This window comes from Chiloscyllium plagiosum, chromosome 13 (assembly GCF_004010195.1).
Source record: "Chiloscyllium plagiosum isolate BGI_BamShark_2017 chromosome 13, ASM401019v2, whole genome shotgun sequence".
NCBI classification, from domain to species: Eukaryota; Metazoa; Chordata; class Chondrichthyes; order Orectolobiformes; family Hemiscylliidae; genus Chiloscyllium; species Chiloscyllium plagiosum.
The window spans coordinates 11,821,027-11,847,964 of record NC_057722.1 but is presented as its reverse complement, the minus strand read 5'-3'; the positions used below and the strand labels follow the sequence as shown (position 1 = coordinate 11,847,964).

The following is a 26,938-nucleotide window of genomic DNA, read 5'->3' as shown; positions in this document are numbered from 1 at the left end:
GTAGAAAACTCTGGGAGCCCTTGAGTCCAAAATTACCTGTTCGTTCACGAAACACTAACCTTCACACACATCATGTCTCAAATCAATTCAATACTGTATCCCAAAATGTTACACTCTGAGGAATGTCATCTAAATGAATCAGCACTAACTACTTCTACCTTCTTTCTTGAGTGATTCTCAGATCTTTTTGGTTGAAAGTGACATCTCCTGAAAGTGCTATTTGGCAAGTCATGAAAGCCTGTGTACGGAGGAAGTTTAAAGTATTTGGTCTTAGATAATTACGTCCGAGCAAGAAAGAGCAATGTTGAATTTATACTGTGTCATTCAGCTTCCAATCTTAATGCAACATTGTCCTGAAAATAAGAATAAGCAAATAATTGGCTTCCATGATGATGTTTGAGAGAATTATTGACCAGACTTAGGAAAGCTTCCTTGCTCTTCACGGAACCTGAATGGACATACCTCATCTGAGACATGTGCCAATGCAGCACTCCCACAGTAGTGCACAGGGCACCATCTTAGCTTTGTTACTAAATCCCAGGACAGCAGTCTTATTTGTACTGTCCATATTGAACTGGTTGTAAGATGGGTGCTTGCAGTCTGGCAGAAAACACATAATGAGATCAAACCAGGAAGCTCATTAGTACAAATTCCATTCAAACATCTGTGCTCTTATATAAAAACATAAATTTACATACATCATCACTTAAATAAGTTACTCACTATGCAAATAATTGTTCTCAGGCACTAGCAAAACTCTTTTATTCTGATTAGACCTTCTTATCAGTCTCTTTGCATGCATGGTATGGATGTGGCTGCTCGGCCTTTCTTCCATTATATTCTGGTTGGAACGATTTGTTCTATTTCTGTTTAAAAGCCTCCTTGGCCAAATCTGCTGTTGCCTTAGACAGCTCTTTCCTTTGCCTTGCTGGATACAATTATTGCATGTTTCCTCGTGGTCCTACAGTAAGACCCTCCCCATCTCAGTGTTTGTTTGCCTGTTCCTCAGGCCTATGAAACACCAGGCTGAATCCCACCAGAAATCAGGCAAAAGTGAGGACTGCAGATGCTGGAGATTAGAGTCAAGATTCGAGTGGTGCTGGAAAAGCACAGCAAGTCAGGCAGCATCTGAGGAGCAGGAAAATCGACATTTCGGGCAGGAGCCCTTCATCAGGGTGATATTCCTGATGAAGGGCTCCTGCCCGAAATGTCGATTTTCCTGCTCCTTGGATGCTGCCTGATCTGCTGTGCTTTTCCAGCACCACTCTAATCTTGGCCCCCACCAGAAATCAGCTTAATCTCATTTTCATTGAGATTCTTGGATTTCTCTCTGCAAGGTTTAGTGAGGTTTCTAATGCTATTGTCAGAAGCTTGCCCTGCTAACCATATAACAAGGAGCATGCCTTTCTGATCTGACACGAGCCCCATTCTCCCACTTGCCAATAGCAGGAATACTCATGAGGGCTGGTACCTGGTGTTGGTGCAGTGTTTGTGTGTCCGATCAAGTGGTGTCAGTCTCCCCTGCATGGTTTGAAACTCTAGTGCCTTGGCATGGCTGACAAGGGGAAATTCGCACCATGCTTTGTGATGGGAATTTGGAGGTCCTGGTAGATGAGGAGGAGGTCATGAAACCAGACCTTTTTAGCCTGCTGTGTAGTTGCTACTCAGGGTCAGTGTGGTATCAGCTATATGGAGCTGTGCCCAGCCGTGCCATACACAAAGTCAATGACCTCTGCTCTTCCAGGGTAAGTGCAACCACTTGCTCTCAAATGCCCTCTCACTCACTCTATCCCTGCTACAGCACCAAGGAGCCTCCCAATGAGGCTCGTGCTCCATCACTCTCTCTATCGCACACAGCATTTTCCATCACTTTGTCTCACCCAACTCAAATCCCCACACTACTAACCCTGCATGCACTCTGCACTGCCAACTGATGCATCCAGGACATTTGCCACTTTACCCACCCAGCTGCACCAGCACTAAGAGCTGTATCAGCCACTGCCATCTCACTCAATGACTCCCTTTGTCTCATTCTAATGGGGCTGAATGAGCCAGGACGGTTGTTTCTTCTTCAGTGGCTGGGAGAATGGGAAGCTGGATACTAAGGAGGTGAGGAGAAAGTGAGGACTGCAGATGTTCGCGATCAGAGCTGAAAAATGTGTTGCTGGAAAAGCGCAGCAGGTCAGGCAGCATCCAAGGAGCAGGAGAATCGACGTTTCGGGCATAAGCCCTTCTTCAGGAGGGGTATTCAATAAAAGTTGACCCTGTCCACATGCTGAGAATGGACTTTAAAAACACGGACTTCCATAAGTGTTGAAGTAAAAGAATGACTGAGCAAAACTCAAATTTAACTATAGTTTAATGTAACAGTTGTGAACTATTTGTTATATTCTGTTACTCAAGGTCTTGGCTTAATTGTTGTAAACATACATGTTGTGTAATTTCTGTGTGTTTAGTGAATTTTGTTTGGCTGTTAAAGCTAGGTCAAAGTACAGTGGAAGGTTGATCTAATATCTTCCAAACTGATTGCGTGGAAGAACAAGGTAAATATAGAATCTGAAGTAAACTAAAGAGGCTTTCATTCAGCTCCCTGGGCTCCCCACAGTTTTGCCCAACAATCTCTCTGTAGGTGAAAACACTTTCTCAGGGACGTGGCAATCTCAACTTCCTCTACAAGAGTTGACTAAGTCACAGGAATTAAACATACCCCAGTAAAGTTGGTGTGAATGAACTCCCAACGATCCATTGTTTTAGAAGATGACCAGGCTCTATCAAACAGCAACCTCGGATGATTTATGAATGTTTGCATGTATGAATAGTTCAGTCCCACAGGGAAATGGGAGAACCCACTGATCAGCATGTAACTGAATTAAGGACTTGGAGGACATGATTAGTTACGGGGATATTTTCAAGAAATTGATCATGGGAAAATTTTTAAAGTCACAGTTCATTCAAAGAACTAGTTCTAAAGTTCAGAATCCTGAAAGATCAATAAGGGTTTCATTGAATGCATCAGGAATCAACTGAGGCCACATTGCTGTAAAGCTGAGATAAATAATGATAAGTGGTAACTTGTCAATATCCTCATCTAATTAGTGTGCAGTAAAATTGGCATAGATTTAAAGGAATTGTCAAATGGTACAATATCTTGGAAAAATCATTTGGCATCTGCTTTTAATGTTTGTTGAAATCACGTGCCACATCATGCTCCACATGTTGAACATTTGATTGATTTGCCTCTGGTGAGTACTAGGATAAAGTGAGGACTGCAGATACTAGAGATCAGAGTTGAGAGTATGTTGCTGGGAAAGTACAGCAGGTCAGGCAGCATCCAGGGAGCAGGAGAATCGACATTTTGGGCATAATCCCTTCATCAGGCCATCTTTCCTGATGAAGAGCTTATGCCCAAACGTTGATTCTCCTGCTCCCTGGATGCTGCCTGACCTGCTGTGCTTTCCCAGCAGCACACTCTTGACTCTTGTGAGTACAGTGAGTAAGGCATCTGATTGGAGGCTGAGATTGGGTAGTACGATATCCAACAAGCACACTCTTTACACCACTGTTTCATTAGCAAGAGCCCTGGGTCAGAAAGACACCCCCAGTTTTACAGACCTGGTCAATGTGAACAAATCACATTCTGACCACAACAAGAAATTAATCAGAACTGAGACAGAAGGATTAGACCTTAGGGGTCTTTTAGAGAAGCAATCATGAAGAAATGACCATTAGTAATTCACACTGAAGGAGGAGTCACCTTGAGAGATAACATTAAATTGGTGATACAGCATGGGCCAGCTGTTGTACTTTCCACACAATATTCAGCTCTGTTGACCTTGATAGAATAGATTAGCAGCTAGAGCATTTCACGGGTTGTCCTCATGATACCACCCGTGGGATTTCATTGCCAATCATAGCCCACATATTCAGGAATACTAGAACCAGAGAAGAGCAAGCCGTAAGGAATTAACTTGCCTTCAGATGTGTGTGTTTAATGGCTGCGTGTGTATATGTGAAAGGCTACATGTCTAGTTCTGTGTTATTGTTGACGTTGTGAATAAGAGATAACATAGCTAGTGTTTGTGATTTGATTTGTTTGGTTGTTCTCAGGATGTGTGTGTGTGTGTATTCTCTGCTTGCGATTGCACATGTCCAATACTTCCTCATCGATACTTGAGTGTAAGCAGCTCCATTCAGATGAAGGGCAAACTGCAGAAAGGTGAAGACAGTTGTACGAATGAGTGAAGAGAATAGAAGACACTGCAGCTCACAGGAGGAACAATGTGTGGAAAACCATAGTGTTGGGGGTGAGAGATCCAAAGGTGGCTTATAGTAAATGCTTTCTGTTTGTTTCTAGGCCTGTGCAGGGGTCAAGCCCAAGAATTTTGAGAAGATGCCGGACTTGATAGAATATTACAAACAGGAGAACACTGGGTTGGTGACAAACCTGCGGTATCCTGTGGAAAGAGCGGAAGAAGTGGATGGACAGGAGGTGGCAGTCGGTAAGAGGGGAACATCCCAAAACTGGGGTTAATGTGTCCACAGCTACATTGTGAATAAGAGGTTCCTCCGACAATTGAGGAGAGTGTATGAACTGCATTCGCTGGTACTGAGTCACTATGAGTCATCCTGGTTCCAGTCCCTGCTGCATTAGCTGTTCTCATCCAGGGCACAAAGGGGGATCTGTAGTTAGCCTCATTGCTGTCTGACAAAGGGAGATGATGATTTGTTTGGGTCTCTTGCTGTAGAGAAATGCCCAGGCCTGGTATATATGTGTGTGTCTGAGATAGTGGCAGCACCCCCCCCCCCCCCCCCCCCCCCCCCCCCCATAGCTCCTGCTGACATTAGTCAGTGTCAAAATGCATGGGGCCAGGTCTGTGGAAGCTTTACCTGATTAATTTGAAATTAGTTGGGTGAGACTTACTGGGCTGTGATGGGAATGGTAGTGGAAGGGGTTTGGCATTTTGCACTCGGTGTGAGCTTCAGAGATCCCAGGGTCAGGGACTATGTCTATCTCTTTCTTTGTCTCTGTCATGGGAATGGAAGGGGTTCTGAACTCAGTGTCGCCCCCTACCCCGACCTGCGCTATGCACATGCAGCTCACATCTGGCTACCACTGATGCACCAGAGGTGACTTCTATTTGTCCTTTAGGTGACTGTGTCTGTGTTAGTCACCTCAAGACCAAGTTTGTTGGATATTAACTAGATGGAACTGATCCTGAATCCTGCTCCCTCTACTTTCCAGGAGCTGCCAATGTTGTTGATTCCACTGCGAAGATTCACAATGATGCCAGCAGGTCCCTGGTCACTGAGATACTCGCACGGCGCCTTGAACAAGTGGACAGCGCCATTTTGGCACAGTAACTGAATACATGTCAGACTCTGTTTGGGAGGTTTACGCTGGGGGTTATTCTAACAATCCTGGGGTATGGGAACGGGGTTTGGAAGAGGCCTGACTCTCGTGCATCTGGACCCTTCTCAATTTATGTTCACCGCTGTGAGTCACTCCCATCACACCTGGTTCGCCACTTATCTCTTCACCGCTCCTCCCCCCCACCCCCCAACTCCCCACAATAATTTACTCCCAAACCTAGCTCTGTGTCTCTCTGTCTGTGTGTCTCACTCCCTCACCCCGGTCTCTCCGTCTCAGTTACCATCATCACGGTTTAATTCGACAACTTCTTCCAAGGCACTGCAAGTCCCTCCCCCACTGGCTCGGTTCAGCAGGGATGGGGAGAAGTGGGTACACTGTACCACAGGCTTTACAGGGTAGTTCCCCTGACCAGGTTCCAAAGGGCTGTGCACTTTGCATGGCCACTCTGATATTCAGAGGTCATCCAAGAACTTTCTAAAGGTCATGAGGCTTCCTGTCTGAACTACCCTCCTAGACCCTCACCACACTTTGGGTAAAAAAAAATTTCCTCAAAGCCCCTGGAAATCTCTTATCTTATACTTTCAAATGATGGCCCCTTGTTATTGACCCTTCAACTAAGGGAAACAGCTGGTTCCTATCCACCCTGTCCATGCCCCTCCTTATCTTATAGACCTCTACGAGGAGTCCCTGTCCCTCCCACCCTTCTCCGCTGTAAAGAAAACAACCCAGATGTATCCAGCCTCCCCATAGCTAAACTGCTGCATCCCAGGCAACATCCTGGTGCATTTCCTCTGCAACCCATCCAGTGCCATCACATCCTTCATATAATGCGGCGACCAGAACTGCACACAGTACTCCAGCTGCGGCCTAACCAGAGTCCTGTATAGCTCCAATATCACCTCCCTCATTTTATAATCTATGTCATGAGTGATAAAGGAAAGTGTCCTGTATACCACTTAACTATCTCAGTAATCTGTCCTGCAATCTTCAGGGATCTGTGGACAAGCATCCCAAGATCCCTGTGTTCCTTTGAGTTTCCTAGACTCCTTCCATTCATTTGATTATTCTCTTGTCTTATTCTTTCTTCAAAAGTGTGTCACCTTACAGTTATCAGGGTTAGATTCCATTTGCTATTGATCTGCCCAAACTGTTTGTGTCCTCACTATCAACAACCTGGCTAATCTTTGTGTCATTCACAAAATTACTTTTCATTCCCCCTTGCCCCCACATTCTCTCCTAAACCATCTCTGAATATTACAAGAAATAATGGAACGAGCACTGATCCCTGTGGCACACCACTGCACTTCTAGTTCATTGTTGTGGTTCTGTTCGCCGAGCTGGAAGTTTTTGTTGCAAACGTTTCGTCCCCTGGCTAGGCGACATCATCAGTGCTTGGGAGCCTCCTGCGAAGCGCTTCTTTGATGTTTCCTCCGGTGTTTATAGTGGTCTGTCCCTGCCGCTTCCGGCTGTCAACTGATGATGTCGCCTAGCCAGGGGACGAAACGTTTGCAACAAAAACTTCCAGCTTGGCGAACAGAACCACAACGAGCACCCGAGCTACAAATCTTCGCACAAACTTTGAACTTCTAGTTCAGTCGCACAAACATCTACTTTCAGGTCACTGGCCAATGCCTAGATAAAGGAAGCATGACCCATTGGCGAAGGACTACTTTTACCCTATGATAGCAGTGTATGGGGACTGCAATTACTGATTCTTTCTCTTTAACTGCAGGGCTCCACAAGGATTTTATAAGGCTCTTTGTGACTACATTGAGCAGGATGTGCTCAAAGATGCTGAACACATAAACTCCTCATCAGTGGACATGTGGCAGCTGCGGCTCTTGCTGAGTTTACTAACCAAAGGCCTTAGCAGGTAGGTCTGTGCTCGGCACCTGCTGTTAGGCTCAACAACATCTGAACCTTCTACACCTTGCCCATACCTTTTTATAAATTCTGCTCAGTGATCTGCAACTTGCTTGCGACACTTGTTATGTATTTTCACTATCTGCATTCTCACCACAACTAATTTATATTGACCCTTTTTTTCTAATCGACCTATTCAGAGATGTTTTTACACGTGAACTCGGGCCTCCCAGTCCAAGGGTAAGGGCACTAACCGTTGTGCAACAAGAGGGCCTCTTTCTATTTGACTGAATAGAACACTTCTAGTTGGTATTAAAAAGAATATCATTATAATGAGATACATAGTAAATTTGATACAAAGTAAAGCTCCTTCTACACTGTCACATCAGCACTGCCAAGCCAGTTACAGCATGAGTTAGTTTGATACAGAGTAAAACCTCTGCTATTTTGTCCCATTAAACAATCCCAAGGTGGGGATAACAGGCTTGGGCCACAGTCCCATCAAACACTTTCAAGTCAAGTATATGTAAGATGCAAACAGTCAACTATTTAATCAGCTACAATTTCAAAGTCAACTAATCGACAGGCGCGATGCCAGAAAAGCATTTTCTCAGCAGGTCCTGCTTTCTCAACTTTGGAAATGGTCAACCTTGGGGAGGACAAAGCACACACTTCAAAGGCCCCTCTGAGGCCATCCTTGAAACACAGCATTGACTGGAGTTTTGGCAAATTGTTCAAAATGGCAGCAACTGCCTGTCAAGCTGCAGCGTGCTTCAAGTCCAAAAGCCTTAATGATGAGGCAGCTTAGTGACCAAGAGGAAAGGTAAGGAGGCAGATCCTGTTCTCTGGGTCCCAGCACCTCATGGGATGTTCTGCCCCATGAGCCAGTAGATCGAGTGCAGGCAAACAGCCTGTTTAGTCACATGCAGATCCCTGGCAGAAACTCTCAACTCTGAGTAAAGGTCATTCTCGAAATGACAGACAGCCGAGATGCAAAGTGAAATTCCTTCTATTGCTCTGCGAACCATACCTAGGGCAGGTACAAACTGCATTAGATATATTCTCGTGTTGAATTTCCCATCAAATATTTTCAGCTTGGGAGCAACACAGATTAACTACAAAATAAAGTTGTCTCTAAGTACATGAGTTAGTGAATAACATGATTTAGATGTGTTGCAAATCTCCATCTAAACTGGTAAATCAAATGATCCGCGAGCAGTCACAGGCTCAATAGAGTAAATTTCCCTCCGCCCTGTCCCATTAAACAGTCCTAGGAGCAGTCATACAGAGTAAAATTACCTTTCATAGGATTCATGCATCCAATTCCTAGCTCCAAATATAAACCTGAATGCTAAGTACTGATGATGCTGGTAAATTTCTGCTCTATCTGGATGAAGTATTTCAGACGGTGCAATTCTTTGCTGCAGTGTGGATCCCCTTTAACTGCACTCCTATTGCAAATCAAGTCACCAGCAGTTCTGGATCATGAAACACTTTCTTTACTTCTTTTGGCATCTGACCTTTGACTTAGTTGCACTGAGCCTTGAATACTCAGTGCTGTGTGGTTATCATAAAGTCATTTCCATTCTTCCCCACCTCAGCTGCAGATTTCCAAGTTTAGATTTAGATTACTTACGGTGTGGAAACAGGCCTTTCGGCCCAACAAGTCCACACTGACCAGCCGAAGTGCAACCCACCCCCCTACACCTAACACTACGGGCAATTTAGCACGGCCAATTCACCTAACCTGCACATTTTTGGACTGTGGGAGGGAACTGGAGCACCCGGAGGAAACCCATGCAGACACGGGGAGAATGTGCAAACTCCACACAGTCAGTCGCCTGAGGCGGGAATTGAACGCAGGTCTCTGGCGCTGTGAGGCAGCAGTGCTAGCCACTGTGCCAGTTGTTCACACAGTGTGGCTGTGACCTGCGGTCAATATCAGGAGAACATGCCAGTTCACTCGATCAGAGCGGCTTGTCAGTGGCCTTCAGAATGCTGCTCTTGTTGAGTCATCCTGTGCCGGCTCCCTTGACAGCTTGTGGATAGAGGCACTGCCCTTTCTTCCTCAGTCATAAGGGCACGAATTCCCCAAGTTCAATTCCTGAGAGTATGGGCCAGAGTTGGCAGTGGTTGAAGTAAGGAGTGGGGAGGAACCCGAGAGAAATTGAGTAAGTAGCTCAGTCATCAAAAGTGAGTTTTAAAAAATGTGATTATACAGAAGGCCGGGAAGACAGAAGTCCCTAGTTTTGAGACCTTGGGAAAGACTGAGTTGGAGCAGATATGTGATCATCCTTGGTTTTTTTTATAACCAGTGAAAGTGTATTGAGGAGGAAAATTATATCTGATGGTCAAGTTTACGAGCTTTCAGGAGACCAATGTTCAAAGTCAAATTGATAAAAGGAGAGAAACATCCAGGAAAACTATCCTGGGAGGAATGGGTTACAAGACAAAGGTTAAATGGTTAATGGTCAGTTGCTAGACAAGCTTTCCTTTGTACACTGTAAGGCCAGGGTTAGGAGAAGTTGTCTAGATATTGGAGAAGGATTTGGACCATGGACAAAATCTGATCTTTGTGGGGAATTAGTTACTGTGGAGAAAGTAAGCATTGGGAATAAAAGAGGGAACTAAGCATGGTGTTAATAAAGGTAAGAGAGACACAGCCCAGAGCAAACCATTCACAAAAATCATGAACTGAATCACTTCAGAGACCAATATCTGGCAGCAACAAGATGAGAGTTCAGGGACAGAAGGCAAAGGTTAGGGAGCTTGAAAACAAAATTGGTAAAAGATCTGAAGCTTTCCACATCTCCGGTCTTGTGTTTATTTGTGTCTCTGCTTTGCTTTCTGCAAATTTTTATTATTATTGCTTCATCCTGTTTAGGAGAAAAGAGTGAAAGGGTTTCCCAAAAACCAGTTTGCAGTATTGGAACAATTAGTTAACCACTCCTCAATTGTATATATTTGTTTGCACAATGGGGTTTTAATCGCTTCACATTTACACTGTTGAAGGAGCTGACTGTCATTGGAGTCAGGCTTCTGCTGGTGAGAGAGAACCATTCTCTTATAGCTCAGTAACAAAAACAGAAGTTGCTGGAAAAGCTCAACAGGTCTGGCAGCATCTGTAGAGAGAAATCGGAGCTAACGTTTTGGGTCCAGTGATCCTTCCTCATAACTGATGGTAGCTAGTAAAAAGCTTTTTTTTTATTGCAGAAGATAGGGTATGGAGAGGAGGTAAGGAGTAAACGATAGTTGGAGATGGAGCTCAAAGAGAGAGAAGAACACTTGGACAAAGGAGTGGAAAACAATTCGCCTGGGAAAATGAATAGCTACAAATGGGGTCTGTTAGTGGCTCACAAAGGGTTGTTTGTGATCGAGACTGGGTGATAACAAGGCCTGGTGTGTGGGGGTTCGGGTAAGGACATAGGACAAGATGCCTCCAGCCCTAAAATTGTTGAACTCAATATTGAGTACGGAAGGCTGTAGAGTGGAAAACAAGGTGGTGTTCTTCCAGCTTACGCTGAGCTTCATTGCAGCACTTGTACTTCAGTCCTCATCTAGTATCCTATGTTGCCAGCATGACTGGCTGCTGCAGGAATCTAATTGGCTATTGGACAATTAGGAGAAAGTGAGGACTGCAGATGCTGGAGGCCAGAGTTGAGAAGTGTGATGCTGGAAAAACACAGCAGGCCAGGCAGCATCCGAGGAGCAGGAGAATCGACGTTTCGGGCATAAGCCCTTCTTCAGGAATCCTGAAGAAGGGCTTATGCCCGAAACGTCGATTCTCCTGCTCCTCGGATGCTGCCTGGCCTGCTGTGTTTTTCCAGCACCACACTTCTCAACTATTGGACAATCAACTGAATTGTTTCGGACACACTTCCAGCCAAAGTAAGTAACTTGGCTCACATCAAGCATTAGATCTAGAGCTTGTATTGCTAATCACTGCCCTGTCGAGTAACTTTTACCCACTGCAGCTCTGTGACTCTGAATTAAATAGTGTCTGACGTTCACATTACTGGACACTGCACTCATGGGGCTGAGTTTGTCTGCACATCCCTCTCATGTTCTTCACTGCTGTGTGACTTCAGACGATCAGTTTTTATTTTTCTTCTGTTTTACGTTTGATTTAACTGAAGGGTTGATGGAAAATTGTCGCACAGTGTGAATGTATTGCCTCCTGTGAACCACTGTCTCATTACTTACATTTGTATTTCAGTGAGCTAATCCAGACAATGTCGGCACTGGAGGCATCCCAGAGTCTGCTTGACAACCAGCCAGCCCCTGGAGGGAGCGTGCAAAATCAGGTACCAGTGCAATGCACACACTTCATGGGGCTTGCTAAACAATTAATGTCAAATTTAATGCCAAACAGGGTTTGGGAGCGTTAAAGTGATGCTTACAGATGTTAAGAAAATACAAAATAGTTTCAGTGTTTGCCCATTTAGCCCTTCAAAAGTGCTTGCCTGTTATTACTTGACCAGCGAGGGTTAAAATCTGCCCAATATTCTATTGAAGGGCAGTCACATGGACTGGTTCTAATACGGGCTCCTAATGTAAGGTTTATCTTTTGACATGACAAAAAGGCTGATGTACCTTTTGGTCCGTTTTGATAAAAATTGACCGGAGTATTTAGACATATTGAAACACAAATTTAACAAGTGGATCTTTTAAAGCTTTGTGCTAGAGGAAAGCACATGCAGTGAGAGATACCTGAAAAGGAGAATCCCCATCTGCATCCTGTTCTTGTCCTACCTTTAGGATATATTTTGGGAATGTTCCTTATTTTGTCTCGGCAGAAAGGAGAATCTTGCCAAAACACAGTGCACAGGCCCATTTGGGTTGCATGTGCGTCACAAGTCAAATGATTCACAGTTCCACACTCTCTGTCTCTCTCGCTTTGTTCCACTTCTCGTTATGGTAACACCACAAGCCAATCAATTTGAGGCAAACACCTAGCCATGTTTCATTTGTCGCAAACACTGAAACTTGTACTCCCCACTGAGTTCAACTGCACAGAAATAGCGAGAGTTAAAATGCCCTAAGGGCCTCCATTTCTGCTGGGATCCGGGGCGATTTGATATCAGACACAGCAACAAACATGCCTCGTGTTTTATAGCTGCTGGGTAGGTTTCGTTTGGTTTCATGATCTAATTCAAAGGGTTTTTTTCTTTTACAAACCTCCCCCATGGACATTTTTGCATCTTCTCTGAGTCAAAGCATCATGCTGCTTCAACAAAAAGAAAGACTTGCATTTCTGGAGTACCTTTCATAACTACTGAAGTCACAAAGAATTTTACAGCCAGTTGAGGTCCTTATTAAAGTGTAAGTCATTGTTATAATGTGGGACCGTGTTGTCAGATGGATCAATGGAGTCAGTCCTCCAGCAGCGAGTGATGCCAGTGCCATGGAGGGTACAGAATGCCATGCAGTGAAGTCATTTCACGTTCATTTTGCTGATCCAAAGTGTCAAGTGCACCCGTCTAGTCTTGGGCATGGACATACACATGCACAGCCCATTGGTCCAGCTGGTATGCCACCAGCCCGGAAAGAGCCCTTCTCTAATTTCAACAAGATATAAAGTATTAGCCCTTTCTCATCTACTGTGTATTCACTATTTTGCAATGCATCTACACTTCAGAGTAATTCAACATGAATCCATCACTTTGAGACGTTTGGATGATTTTAATAAGGTACCACAAATAAAAACAAGTTATTTTTTTTCAGTGAGATTGGGCCTTTTTGTTATTTGTAGACTAGTTGGATTCCACATGCAGGTGATGGAAAACAGGAAATGTTTTTCTTTGAGGATGATTTCTCGCGAGGCAGGTGTTTCTGTTTGTTCAACCAGAGTTCTCAAAGCCAACCCGTCATGAGACAGATTAACTGTACCCCTGAGATGTTTGCTGGGGCATGCCAGGGCTTGTCATCTGCACAACATCACACATTGGCATTCAAACCCATCCTTAACCCACTACAGTCGCTGCTTTTTCAAACTGTTGTCTTGTCAATGGAGAATTTTTGATAGATCAGCTCCACACCTCCATCTCAACTTCACACCAGATCACTCATTCCTTATCTTTGTTTGTAATTCTTCTCTAATTCCATGAATGAAACATTGGTCAGGCTAATATTTGTGGTTCATCCCAAATTGCTCATGAGCAGATTGGGGATGGCGAGTTGATATCAAGCATCATTTGCTCAGTGATGCCCAGTTTGCATTCTGCCATTACAGCTTTGGTTTAAACAGGGACAAAAATGCTGAATTTCAGAGGTGAGCTCAAAGTGACAGACCTTGACATTAAGACTGCATTCAGCCAAGTGTGGCCTCATGGAGCCCAAGCAAAACTGGAACCAATGGGTGTTGGGGGCAAACTATCTGCTCTTTGGGGTTATACCTGGAATATAGGAAGATGGATTGAAGTTTTTGGAAGTCAGCCATCTCAGCTCCAGGACATCTCTGCAAGAGTTCCCCTTGTAATGTTCCTAGGCCCAACCATCTTCAGCTGCTTCATCAATAACTTGCCTTTCATCATCAGGTCAGAGATGGGGATTCTGCAATCATCAGCAAATAATGTTTAGCACCAATCGTGATGCCTCAGATTAAGGCATTCATGTCCAAATATACAAAGACCTGGACAATGTTAAAGCTTGGGCTGACAAGTGGCAAGTGACGTTCGTTCATCACAAATGCTAGACAATGTCTCTTATTGGAGATGGTCAACCTAACCATCACCACTTGACATTCAATGACATTACTATTGCTGAATTCCTCCAACACCAGTATCCTGGAGGTTACCATTGACCAGAATCTGAAGTAGCCATATAAATACAACAGCTACAAGAGCAGATCAGAGTCCTCAAGGTCTGTCCACCATCTACAAGGCATACGTTAGCAGTATGATGGAATACTCCCCACTTGCCTAGATGAATGCAGCTTCATCAACACTCTCAGCTTGACAGCAATCAGGTCAAAATAGTTCGCTTGATTGGCACCATGTCCATAAATATTCAATCCCTCCATCACTGCACTCAGTATACTATCTTCAAGATGCATTGCAGAAATGCACCTTCCAAACATATGACCACTTGCATCTAGAAGGACAAGTGGAGCAGATACATGGGAACATCACCACCTGCAGTTGCCTTCCAAGTCACTCACCAGCCTGACTTGGAAATGCATCACTGCTCCTTTCGTGTTGAGAGGTCAAAATCCAGGAATCCCCTTCCTCACAATTTCATTGTGGGTCGACCAAACCAAATTAATTCCAGTGGCCCAAATCAGCAGCTCACCACCACTTTCTCTAGTGTACATAGGGACAGGGAATAAATATAGGCTTGACCAGCTACATCTCATCAATGAATAACACTGTTTACTCTGACTACCTGCCCCTCGAACACTTTGAGTGAAAAATCTTCAAATCCCTCCAAAGTCCCACCAGCTCGACCTCTGCAATCTCCTAAATCTTAAAGTCCTGTGTGTTCTCTTTGCTATTGATGACTAACTTTGAGTTATGTATTTGGCTGTACTTTCTGTAATCTGCTGCTTCAATCTCTCACGTTCTCTCTTTCTCTCTCTCCAGAACCCTTGTAAAAATCCATCTCATTAACTAAGCTTTCCATCTCCTGTGCTAACTCCCTATCATTGACTCAGTGGGTTTTTGTTTTAATCCTGTGATTTACCAGGTTATTGCTTCCTCAGTACAGTACCTTTGGACATTTAATGTTGACATTTTTCACTTATCACCATGAACAGGTTGCCTGGATCCATTTTTATTAATTCCCTTCAGAATCTTTCACTCACATCAACACAAGGTTGCTAAGGTTTTTGTAAAAGGAGGAAATTCAACTTCCTTAAGTTTTCCTCAGAAGTTGTTCTTATTGACCCATTTCACTTTGTCATAGAAATTGTGTGAAGCACCTTTCAGCACTTCCTGCTGTGGCTGTAGCTTCAAATAAAACTCTCTCTTTTTTTAAAAAAAATTAATCTCTTGTTTTAATCTTGCTGCAGCTTAGCTGTAAAGGGTTTGTGTGTCATTCTCCTTTTGGTGCCCCGTAATCAATGGCAAGAGTTTCAGTAAAAGTATCTCTGGGGAAAGTCGTCATTAATAGTGAAAGATTGTCTTGCAGTCTCAGCAGGGTGTTCAGTCCTTACAGTAATGTCCAGTGAGACACTCAAAAACCTGTGAAGGATTTTTCTTTAATTATTACCGCTCCTAAGGCCAGTCACTTTTTGGCTACTGATTTGCAAACAGGGCTGCTGACTGTTCCTGCTTGGTCTTTTTTTTTCAGTGAATTTTTAATATACAAGACAGTATACTCTGACCTCTTTTCCCTCCCCACCCCTCTGACCTCTACCCCTAATAAAGGATAAGTCAGGATCCCAAGCCAAGCCCTTTTCAGCTGAGAACAGCCAACCCATTATGGATCTAAAGTGCTGGAGTTTGCTGGTTTGTGGGTTTGAGTTTAACATTAGCAAAATTCAGTTACCAACCCGCCAGCCCAGCAAGGCAGCTGTGGTTCGGTTAGAGTTGGAGTTTGGTTAGAGAAATGGAGAACTAGGTGTATGAGAATTGCCGAGGGAAGACCTGCATTTATTCAGCACCTTTCGCAAGTACATAATGTTCCAATGCACTTCATCAAGTAGTTTTGTTTTAAGCGTGGTCATGGTAGGAAATGTCGCAACCAAATTGCGCACATCAAGATCCAAGAAATTGCAAACCATCCGTTCTTGGTGATGTTGGCTGCGGCATCAAAATTGACCAGGACCTTGCCATCCCGAAAGGAAGTATTTTTGTGGGGTGTCTTTGTGAGCTGGCACATGAGACCTCAGCTTAAGGCCTCATCAGAAGGACAGCCCCTAGGAGAGAGTGAGGACTGCAGGTGCTGGAGAGCAGGAGTTGAACAGGGTGGCGCTGGAAAAGCACAGCAGGTCAGGCAGCGTCCGAGGAGCAGGAGAGTTGACATCTCAGGCATAAGCCCTTCTGCAAGAACATACAACACTCAGTCAGTGCTGTCCTGGAGTGGTCAGCCAGGATTTCACACTGAAGCATTTGCAATGAGACTGGGGTCCCATGTCTATCTGGTTCAGAAGCAGGCATGCTACTCACTGACCCGCAGCTGGCACTCAGAAAGGACAACTGCCAAGGATTGTGAGCAAGGAAGTGCCAGATAGCAGCCTACTTTTCAGCATTATTTTGGCTGCATCTTTCTGTCCTGGTCTACTTTGTTTAGCTCACATGTCAGCAGCAAGCAGCTTTCAGTGTTAGTGTGAATCTTTCCTGACGATTGCCACCAATTGGCTCTGTGAGGCATTCAGCTTACTTCAGTTCTGTTGAGAACCTTTTATCAGGCCTTTGTGTGTGTGTTTGTGTGTTACATGTCGCTGTTGCTGGGCAGACTGCCAATAAAGGCTTCCCTGGACATGCTGCTGCCAATGGGAGCATGCAATTCCATCTATAATGAGTCTGTAGAGCAGCCTGTCTGGGAACCTAATATCTCGCCGTCTCATTTAGCATCAAACAGTCACAGCCGTGTGCTGCTGCGTGACACAATGTCTCTACTGTGAGAGTTTCTGTTCCCCAGCTTTCTCCTTTTGCATTTCTTTCAGTGTGCTGACTCATGACTGGGTGACCTGGGAGTTTCCAACCTACTTTGACACACCATGGCCAACAGGGATCCCCCATCTCCTCCTCCCCTCACCCTCGCCCCAAACCCATCTACCACCTACTGTTCTCAGAATATCCCAGATCAGTGCCTGCCTGACTGTACTCACTGGGGTCAATCAACCCACTTTCGTTTTGGACCCCCCCCCCCCCCCAACAACCGCCCAAATTATTGCTGGTCCTGGCTATCTGCAGTCCCAGATTTGGCCACTGCTTGTTGTGGCACTGCTGGGCCTGAAGAGCTGTGGTTGTGCAATGAGTGGCTGTGTCCTGACCAGAGGGCCAATTGAATGTGAAATGGAATGGAGGGGGCAGAGGGAGATTTTGTGACTGACTGACTGAGATGGCTGACTTTCTGCCCATTGCATGGGTACAGTGCCCCACCAGCCGTTCTGGTATGATGCTAATGCATCCATGAAATGTAACTGCATGATCATTAAAATTACAGCAGAGACTCCTGTACACTGCCCAGTCTTCCTTTTATTCTGAATAAATGGTCATTTAGTGGTACAGAACTTGAGTATTGCTGAAAAACGGCATATTTATCAAAGGTCCTCCTGTTGCACTCATCAGGACATTTCACAAGAATACCAATTTAAGGAGCAAACCAGCACTTATAATGCATGCGACAGAGAGTGCTGATTAGTTGGCAAGTGGTCTATGGGAGAATAATTGTCATGGAGAATGAAACCATTAATTGACAAATAATAGTTAGGCGTTGTTTTTTTTTCCCAGGCAAGTTGACTCTGAGTAAGAATCCAAAGTGAAATGAGCCAGTGGATGACTCTTGTCTATTTTGTTGTGTTGAAACAGGGGCAGTGCATACACCTGCTCTTTCTGTCTGCAAAGTACAGGGCTGTACTTCCAGTACGCTCAAGTGCACCACACTGTGAGCGTGACTGACAATCGTACAGTGATTGCCTTGCACATTCAGGATTATCCAGCAAATGTCCAATTGCAGAGTTATATCCATTGATAGTCAGTGGTTTTGCAAGAACAGGCTGATTAGATAAAACAGTACCAAGCTTGTTGTGAACACCTGAAGGTGCATGCCATTTGATATATTCGACCAGTGTTTTGGACATATGGCCTTCACAACGGCATCACACGGACACTGAAAATCATGTACCACATTATGCATTTGTGTGATAGACAGAATATTGTTATGGCTGGATGGCACTAAGTCAAACATCCTTCCTCAAAACTATATATAATACTCTGGATGTAGTCTCACCAAGGCTTTGTACAATTACAGCAAGACACCTCCTGCTCCTGTACTCAAAACCCCTCAATATGAAAGCCAATGTAACATTTTGCCTTCTTCACTGCACATTGCATCTGCAATGCTTACTTTCAGTGACTGGTGTACAAGAACACCAAGGTCTCACTGCACCTGCACCTTCTCCATTCAGATCATCTGTCTTCCTGTTTTTGCTACCAAAGTGGATAATCTTGTATTTATCCACGTCATAATTCATCCATCATGCATTGGCCCCCTCACCCAACTTACCCAAATCACTCTGCAGAGGTGAGCTGAGAGTGACTGTTCTTGATATCAAGGAAGCATTTAGACCATAAGATATAGGAATAGAATTAGACCATTTGATCCATAGAGTCTGCTCCACATTTCAATCGTATGTTTTTCAACCCCATTCTCCAGCCTTCTCCCTATTATTTTCATCCCTTTACGCATCAAGGATCTATCTACCTCAGTCTTCAATGCACTCTATGATTTGATTTCTGCAGCAATGAGTTACATAGATTCATCATCCTCTGGTTGAAGACATTTCTCCTCATCTCAGTTCTAAAAGATCGTCCATTCACTCTAAGGCAGTACCCTTGGTGGAGAAAGTGAGGTCTGCAGATGCTGGAGATCAAAGTTGAAACTTTATTGCTGGAACAGCACAGCAGGTCAGGCAGCATCCAGGGAACAGGAGATTCGACGTTTCGGGCACAGGCCCTTCTTCAGGAATGCTTGGTGCCTAGTCTCTCCTACTAGTGGAAACATCTTCTCAAGGTCTCTCCGTATTCTGTAAGTTCCAATGAGATCCCTCCCTCATCCTTCTAAACTCCATTGAGTACAGACCCAGAATCCTCAACTGCTTCTCAAGTGACAAGCCCTTTATTCCCGGGATCATTCCCGTGAACCTCCTTTGGAACCCATTCCAAGTTCAGCACATTCTTTGTTGGATACGGGTGCAAGGCTAATCAAATATTCCAAATACTGCCAAATGTGGCATGAGGGGACCCTAGAAAAACAAATCAATGGGACAAAGACAAAAATCTCAGCACACCAGTAAGAGTCTATCCAACAAAAAATGATTGCTGGAAGTCAGTCATCTCAATTCGAGGACGTCTATGCAGGAATTCTTCAGGGTGGTGTCCTAGGCCCAACCATCTTGAGTTTCTTCATCAATGACCTTCCCTCCACCATAAGGTGAGAAGTGGGAATGTTTGCTGATGATTGCAAAATGTTCAGCACCATTCATGACTCTTCAGATACATTGGCATGACCATTACTGAATCTCCCAATATCAATATTCTGGGGATTACTGTTGACAAGAAACTGAATTGGACCAGCCATATAAATACTGTGACTTCAAGTGCAGTTCAGAGAGAAAAAGTTCTGTGACAAGGAACTCACCTCCCTTCTCCCCAAAACCTGTCCACAATCTACCAGGTACAAGTCAGGACTGTGATGAAATACTCTCCACTGGACAAAGCCCAACAATACCTGAGAAACTAGACACCATCCAGGGCAAAGAACCCCATCCAGCGCTTTGAATATGTATCCCCTCCACCACTCATACACTGTAGCAGCACAAACTACAAGATGCACTGCAGCAGCTCATTAAAGCTCCCCTGACAGTACTTTCCAAACCTATGACCTCTACCAGCTAGAAGGATAAGGGCAGCAGGTACATGGGAGCATCACTACCTGCAACTTTCCCTCTGAGCCACAGAGTACCCTGACATGGAATATTATTGCTATGTTCACTGTTGCTGGATTAACAGCTTGGATCTCTCTCTGCATGACAGCACAGTACCTAAACCCCACAGCTTGCAGCCTTTCAAGGAAGCAGCTCACCATTAACTGTTTGAGGGCTTTCGAGATTGATGATAAACAATGGCCTAGCTGGTGATGCTTACATCGTATGGAAGAGTGAAAAACAATGAGAAGAATAACAAAGAGGTTGTCTCTCTGTTCACTGGATGTTATTTTCCAAAATCTCTGGAGGTTAGCTATTTGTTCACAGAAGTTGGTATTTATCAGGATCTTATCTCTTTGCTCATGGAGGATTATCACATGATCACTGAGGATCGCCGCCTTGTTTAGTGGGAACCACCTGTCCATGAGGCTTATGATGGCACTTCAAGTGAAAATGAGACCCGGATGTGGCTACCAATTGAATTGACATGTCCACATGGGAAGAGAAGCAGCATCGATTCACCTTTAATTGTGCTTATTTTCAGATTGCTTGTGATGGGAGTGTCAGAAGATTGCTCTCAACAGCTGAAGAACTGAGCAGAATGCTCTCAACCATTGAGAACCAGGTACCTAGACATTCACATCAGAGTTAATGTGACAATTGACTGCCAATACAACAATTCATGCCATCCTGCTCAGGGTCAGTCATGACGATTGACAACCTCTCTCCGTGATTTAGAAGTGTGTACTATTCTAACGTGTATCTGAAAAAAAAAACAATTCCATAGCCCCCTTGTTTACAGATCATAAAGGATCTCTTTTTTTTTGATCCCTGGTCTGTATTGAGCTCTCTGGCCTCAGATAAGTTGATAGCAGGAGAGATATGTATCGTCCCAGAAGATTTATGTCTTATGTGGGTCTCAGTTTATCACACACTGTTTCTTAACAGTGAAACCACTCATTACAGTTCTACATGAAATCAAAACTATTTTAATTAAATACTTACCCATTGCTTGAGCATAACTCGATGCAATTCCACACATGCTTGCCCCAGGGTCACTAGATTTAGATGTTCAATTGCTGCACCTTGCAGTGTGATACTAAGCTACACAATTCAGGAGCACTGCATTGGTAATCTTCTCCTGTCCTGACTTAGTCTGCTCCCACCGAAGGGATCAGACAAGCTGTTACAAGTTTTTATTTTCGGATTTTAAATGCTTATGTCAGATTCTCAAAATGCTACCAAACTGTCTTTTCTGGATTATTAGTCAAGGTGGCTGAATTACTGAGCCAAAATTGTCCTGCAACACACATTCTCACAATGCATGAGCACTAGGGATCGAGATGAGAGGAAGGACAAGCTCTGTGGATCAGAAGCCGAACAAGAGTTACCACCTCAGGACAGGAGATGAAGCTGGCAAGTGTAGAAATGGGTGGGATTGCACTAATATACCATCAGTCCAATTCTTTCCCTAATTTACATTGCACAGGTGAAAGATTTCGAGCCAGAGTCTCCGGACACAGATGTTGAAGATCGACACTCTGAAATTGGGCCTGTAACTTTTGAGGTAGGCACTTTTTGCACTCCAGTGTTTTCCCATCAGAGTCAAATGTTGTTGCTTAGAAAGGAGAAGTTTGTAAAGACACTTCCCACATGCCTTGAGTCAGATAGTCTTTCAGAATTTCTATTGTCACCATTCTCACCACCTTTCCAAAAAAAAAATCACCTGCCCTAAACCCCTCTGCCCTTTGAAATGACTAATCATCATCCTCAAACTCGACTTTCTCTTCAAGCAGCAGTTCCTAAGTTTGAGTTACGACAAACGGACAGCTAAGGAAGATCAGCTTTACTTGTGAGGGTTCCCTTATATTTCAGGTGAAATTGGATAGTTTTGGAATCTTCTTGAAACTTCATTTGAAAGTGGACATAGAACAAGGGAAGTTAATTGTGAAGAAGTCAAAGGATGGGCCAGAAGACAAGTTTTACAGTCACAACAGAAGTAAGATTTCTGATCACTTTCCTGCTTCCTGTCTTGGCTACTCTGTGTTATCTGTGTGGTGTTACTACTTTAATATTGATGCAAAAACCTTATATAGGAATGTCTGGTTTGCATTACTGTCAACAGTCTTCTAACCATGCCAAGTGGAGTAATGAGATGCCTCTCATAACTGATCTGTGTGGTTATGAATGTCTTTTAGCTCTGCTGGGTATCTGTGTGCTTATTGATGCTACTTAGTTGAGTTAACTAACTGCAACTAACAGTTGCCCTTTGGCTATCTCTATGGTCACTGATTCATCATTGCTATTGCAAGGGAATCCATACATTTGCTACCATTATCCTGAGTTAAAGTTCTACAAATAATCTGAGAACAGAAATTTTGTCCAGTGATGTGGCAGTTAGGTTCTGAGACGTGTACCAAGTGGAGTAGATGTGGGACTCTGTACTTTCTGGCTGAGCACTGGCTTTTACCAAAACTGCAAATGCTTAACGTGACTCATGAACGAAGTATAGTGTCTGTGTAGTTTCCTTCTCTCACGGTACTACTCGTCTCAGTTTTGCAGTTAATCAAATCACAGAAGTTCCCGAACAAGTTGGTGATCATGATCGATTCTGAGGTGAAGAAAACACAACGGAAGGAATACGTCTTCACTGATTCCAAGGTTTGTCATGGAGATCTTTGTTCTCAAACTCAACGATCCAATCACGTCACTTCTTTTTCTCACTGTGTGATTTTTGTTTTAAACAGAAGTCTCAGGGTTGGCAGATTTCTTTTCACTTACCCATTTTGAACTCACTCTTTCAAGGAGTTTCACTAGTTGCTCCCTTGACTGAAGTCCCATTGAACTGCTGCCCATTAACTTCCTTTCCTGAATCCCGTGCTGGCTGACATTGTAAATGGCTTCCTCTCTGCAGGTGCTGTCTGTTTTCTTTCCCGAGTCTTGGTCATCATGCCCTTCTCAAAGTGTTCACGTCCTTGGAAACCTGTATCCATTTCCAATTCCTCTTTCTTTTCCAACTTCCTTGAATGTGTTGCCACTTCTCAAATCTCCTCTTATCTTTCTCATCTCTTCTTATCTGAGACTCTCTCAACAAGCTTTCACCCCTGAAGCTCAAAGCAATCCACTCAAAGTCTAATGTGACGGTGGCAGTGGGGTATAATACCTCCTAACCTTGCATTGCCTTTGCTGGAACATCTGGTATACTTCCCTACAGCATTTTCCTCGAGACCTCGTGTCCATTGCCCAGCTCAGTGAGATTACCTTTGCTTGATTCCACTTATACAATTGTAAGAAATGGTTTCTCTTTCCATTCTCACATTTTTGGCTTTGCTTCTGTCTGCTCAGATTTTTTTTTTCACTGTCATCCACATATGAGATATTTACTTCAGTTGAACAGTGGAAAGACTGATGCCATTGTCTTCGACTCTTGACACAAAGTCCTGACTCTGGCCAACTCTTTGCCTGGTCACTGTCTCAGACTGAACTCTTGGTGTCCTATTTAAACCAAAGCTGATGTCTGACACCAAGTCCTCATTAACACAGAGGCCACTTCTGTAAACATCAGACACCACTACTCCAGCCTTACCCATCCTTTCATCACCCCGAGACTTGACTATGCCAGCAATGTCATTGCCTGACCTCCCACATTCTTCTTTTATTATCAGATCAACAAAATCTCTTACCTATATTCTATCCCTCAATTTCCTGCTCAACCGTCACACCTGTGTTTAAAATTATAAATTCTCTACACTGTCCCTATATCTGTCACCTTCTGTGGAGCCCTGTATTTCTCTGACTGTTCTCATCTATACCTCCAAACAACCCACAACCTGGCCACGTCTCTTAGCCATCCAGCCCTCATGCTCTGGAATTATTTGCTTAAACTCTTCTGGCTCACTGCTTCCCTCACAGAATCCCACCTCGAAACCCCCTTTGAATTCCATCTCCTCAGTCTTTGTGTCCTTTGGTTTGTCCCATTACTCATCCTGAAAATGGCCTTGGGAGACTTTTTTCTGTGTTTAAAGTACGCTTTGTTTTGATTTTGTTGAGGGATAGACACTGCATAAGAAATCTAAATGAGTTATATTCAGAGGGAAGCCTCCTTCTAGGCCTGTAGGTAAGTCCAAGGGATGAGGAGGAAGGTGAACTGGAGGGAAACATTCGAGGAATAGGGAAAGTGCCGAACAAGAGGAGAGAAAACTGATTCGGGAAAGTCTAATGAAAGGATGGGGAGGGGACAGGGAGGTGGTGTATATCAAGATGGAGGAAGTGAAGGATGTGTAAAATGTAGCAGTTGCAAACTGGTAGTGATAGCAACATTGAATCCAAATAAAGAAATGTTATCTACCTTTTCACCGGCAATGTTTCAGTGGTCATTTTCATGACTGCTGTTTAGACCAGTGTAGGTCATCTAAAACTGTGCTGAGCCTACAGTGTTCTTGTTCACACCTCTGCCTCCTTATTTTCAGAAACGGGAAGGATTCTGCCAACTCTTGCAGCTGATGAAGAATAAACATTCAGACTTCTCAGAGCCTGACATGATCAACGTCTTTATTGGAACCTGGAACATGGGTAAGGGGCATTGGTGACGAACTGTGCTGGAGGGTGGGAAGAGACTGTTGATATGTAGTCTATCTGCAAGAGGACAGTTACACTCCCATAATAATCCTGTGCTGTTTTAGTCACTACCGCATTTGCTTTGTTATCTATTCTCCAATGTCACACTCTTCCAGCCCTCTGCCTAGCATCCTTCTAACTCTCTACTATCATGTGTAACACATTCCAAATGCCTATTTTGTTCAAGAGGGATGTGTTAAACATTTATTTGTCTAAATTAAAATCCACAATTGAAGTGGTGGAGCCTAGTACAATTACATCATTTAAAAAGCATCTAGAAGGGGTTAGAGGGATATGGGCCAAGTGCTGGCAAATGGGACTAGCTTAGGTTAGGATATCTGGTCGGCATGGATGAGTTGGACCAAAGGGTCAGTTTCTGTGTTGTACATCTCTGAGTCTGTGACTCTTTCAAATGATCAATCAATCACAAGAACGAGCTTGATTATTGCTCCCAGCAGAGGTGAGTGGATGCATACGTCTGCGCTGACATGCAGAATGCCAGTTTGCTAATGCAAGTTCCCTTCCTTGCATCCCCCACATGCCATTTTTGTGGAGAGGGGTTGCAAGTTGGCAAGGCTACCCACCCACAAGTGACTGATAGGGAATTCAATGGGTTATCAAAGCACCAGTCAGACCAGCTGCTGGAGCTAGCCCTCCTGGGGCTTGGCCACAGTGAGAGGTCACTTAGAGGAGACGTCTGAGACCCCAGAACCCCAGAAAAATATTTGGAAGTAAAATCCCTCAGAACAAAGTTCTGGTTATTGTGCTGTCTGATCCAACAGCATCTTGATTTTGATATTCCCATCCGTGTGTTCAGATCCCTCCAATGGCCTATTCCCTTTCCCATCTTTCTATGTGAGCTTCTTCACCCAGTTTGGAAACTCTGCCTTTCGGTATTGATTTTAATCACTCCACCATTGCCATTCAGCCACTGAGACCCTCAGCTCTGAAATTTTCTCCCTAAACCTCTCCACCTCACTATCTCTCTATCCTTTCCTTTAAAGACTCTTCCAACTCCTTGACTGAACTTTTGGTTCCTTGTCCTTATACCCTCTAATGTGACTTGGGGTCAAAATCTGCCCAATAGTGCTCCTGTGAATGACCTTTGCTCTGTGAAGGGCGCTATGTAAAGGCAAGCTGTTGTTGCTGCTGATCATCTAGGTAATGCCTCACCGCCGGCGGACATACGGTCGTGGTTCCTGTGCCATGGCCAGGGGAAAACACAGGATGACACAGCTGCTGACATCCCCCATGATATTTACATCATCGGCACACAGGAAGACACACAGGGAGAGAAGGAGTGGGTGGAGCTGATCAAATCCACACTAAAGGACATCACCTACATAAAGTTTAAACATGTAAGTATATTGGAGCCCTATCCTCTGTGGCAGGAGACAACAGGAAATGGAGTGGCTATTGAATAGAAGCTCAGAATTAAAACAATTCATGGACGAGGGTTGACAAGACTACATTGCTCTGACATACCCATAATGGCTAGCCCGTTCACTGAGGTCTGATGTGGGGAGGATTGATGAACTCTCAGAGAGCACATGCTATCAAGCAGAGTTGCAACATCGCATACTGACATCATGTGGTGTCCTTAAAGATAACGTCCATGTAGAGTACAGTGGAGGTGAATAGACCTGCAACTAAAGATCAATTCCTTAACACTCATCTCCAAATAATCTCACAAACCAGTGTTCTAATGAGTAAGGTAGTGCTAGCTGTGGGAATCCTTGCCCTGGTAGACACTTGAACCTGTAATAGGTTAGGGTTAGGTATGGTTTTGAGGCAGAAGGCTAGTGCGTTACCTATTATGCCAGCTGGCAGAACTGACTGAGTTACTGTTTCTCAGGTAAAATACTGGGGTGCAAACAAATGATTATTGATGTGAATATAATATATACAATACATGGGATGATTCAGTGAATCTCAATAGCAGTGTAGAGCATCTATGGACAGTAGGGTTAGGCTAACCTCATTATTCAAGGACTGACCTCTCTAGCCCCATCACTGTGGATAAATGGTTAGCAAAGGTTAATCTGCATTAATATTGATATGGAAGAAATCAGAGCGGGAGTACCCTCAGGACAACTCCATACATTAAAATGATCTGCGTCACTGAGGAACAGTTTGTTTATTCACCCTGTGGAAGTCATTGATTTCATGCTGCACATTGACAATAAATTAAAGGCTAGAAGAGGGAGAAATCATTCCAACCTGTACAACATCAGAAGATCCACCAACAGCCGATGCAGTGATAGTGTCTTCTCCAACAATGGCCACACCACCATCAGCACATACCTCCACCACCCTGTAGCAAAACGAACCCTCCCTTACCTTCACCATGACCCACCAAAACCAGGCACTCCCTCACCTACACATTCCCCTCCCAAAGCCAGGCACTCCCTCACCTACACATTCCCCTCCCAAAACCAGGCACTCCCTCACCTACACCATAACCCACCAAAACGAGGCAATGCCTCACCTACACC

General features: G+C 44.1%; 1 protein-coding gene across 1 annotated transcript in view; it reads left to right on the top strand.

The window, feature by feature from the left end:
* The window catches only part of inpp5d (inositol polyphosphate-5-phosphatase D), a 114,311-nt gene that overhangs the window by 31,783 nt on the left and 55,590 nt on the right, over positions 1 to 26,938 (top strand). Inside the window, exons 3-12 of the mRNA XM_043701883.1 lie at positions 4,355 to 4,499; positions 5,243 to 5,357; positions 7,104 to 7,244; positions 11,451 to 11,538; positions 20,371 to 20,451; positions 21,316 to 21,393; positions 21,702 to 21,825; positions 22,381 to 22,487; positions 24,296 to 24,398; positions 25,605 to 25,801. Coding sequence (XP_043557818.1) covers positions 4,355 to 4,499; positions 5,243 to 5,357; positions 7,104 to 7,244; positions 11,451 to 11,538; positions 20,371 to 20,451; positions 21,316 to 21,393; positions 21,702 to 21,825; positions 22,381 to 22,487; positions 24,296 to 24,398; positions 25,605 to 25,801 — 1,179 coding nt within the window. The remainder of the gene's footprint in view (positions 1 to 4,354; positions 4,500 to 5,242; positions 5,358 to 7,103; positions 7,245 to 11,450; positions 11,539 to 20,370; positions 20,452 to 21,315; positions 21,394 to 21,701; positions 21,826 to 22,380; positions 22,488 to 24,295; positions 24,399 to 25,604; positions 25,802 to 26,938) is intronic.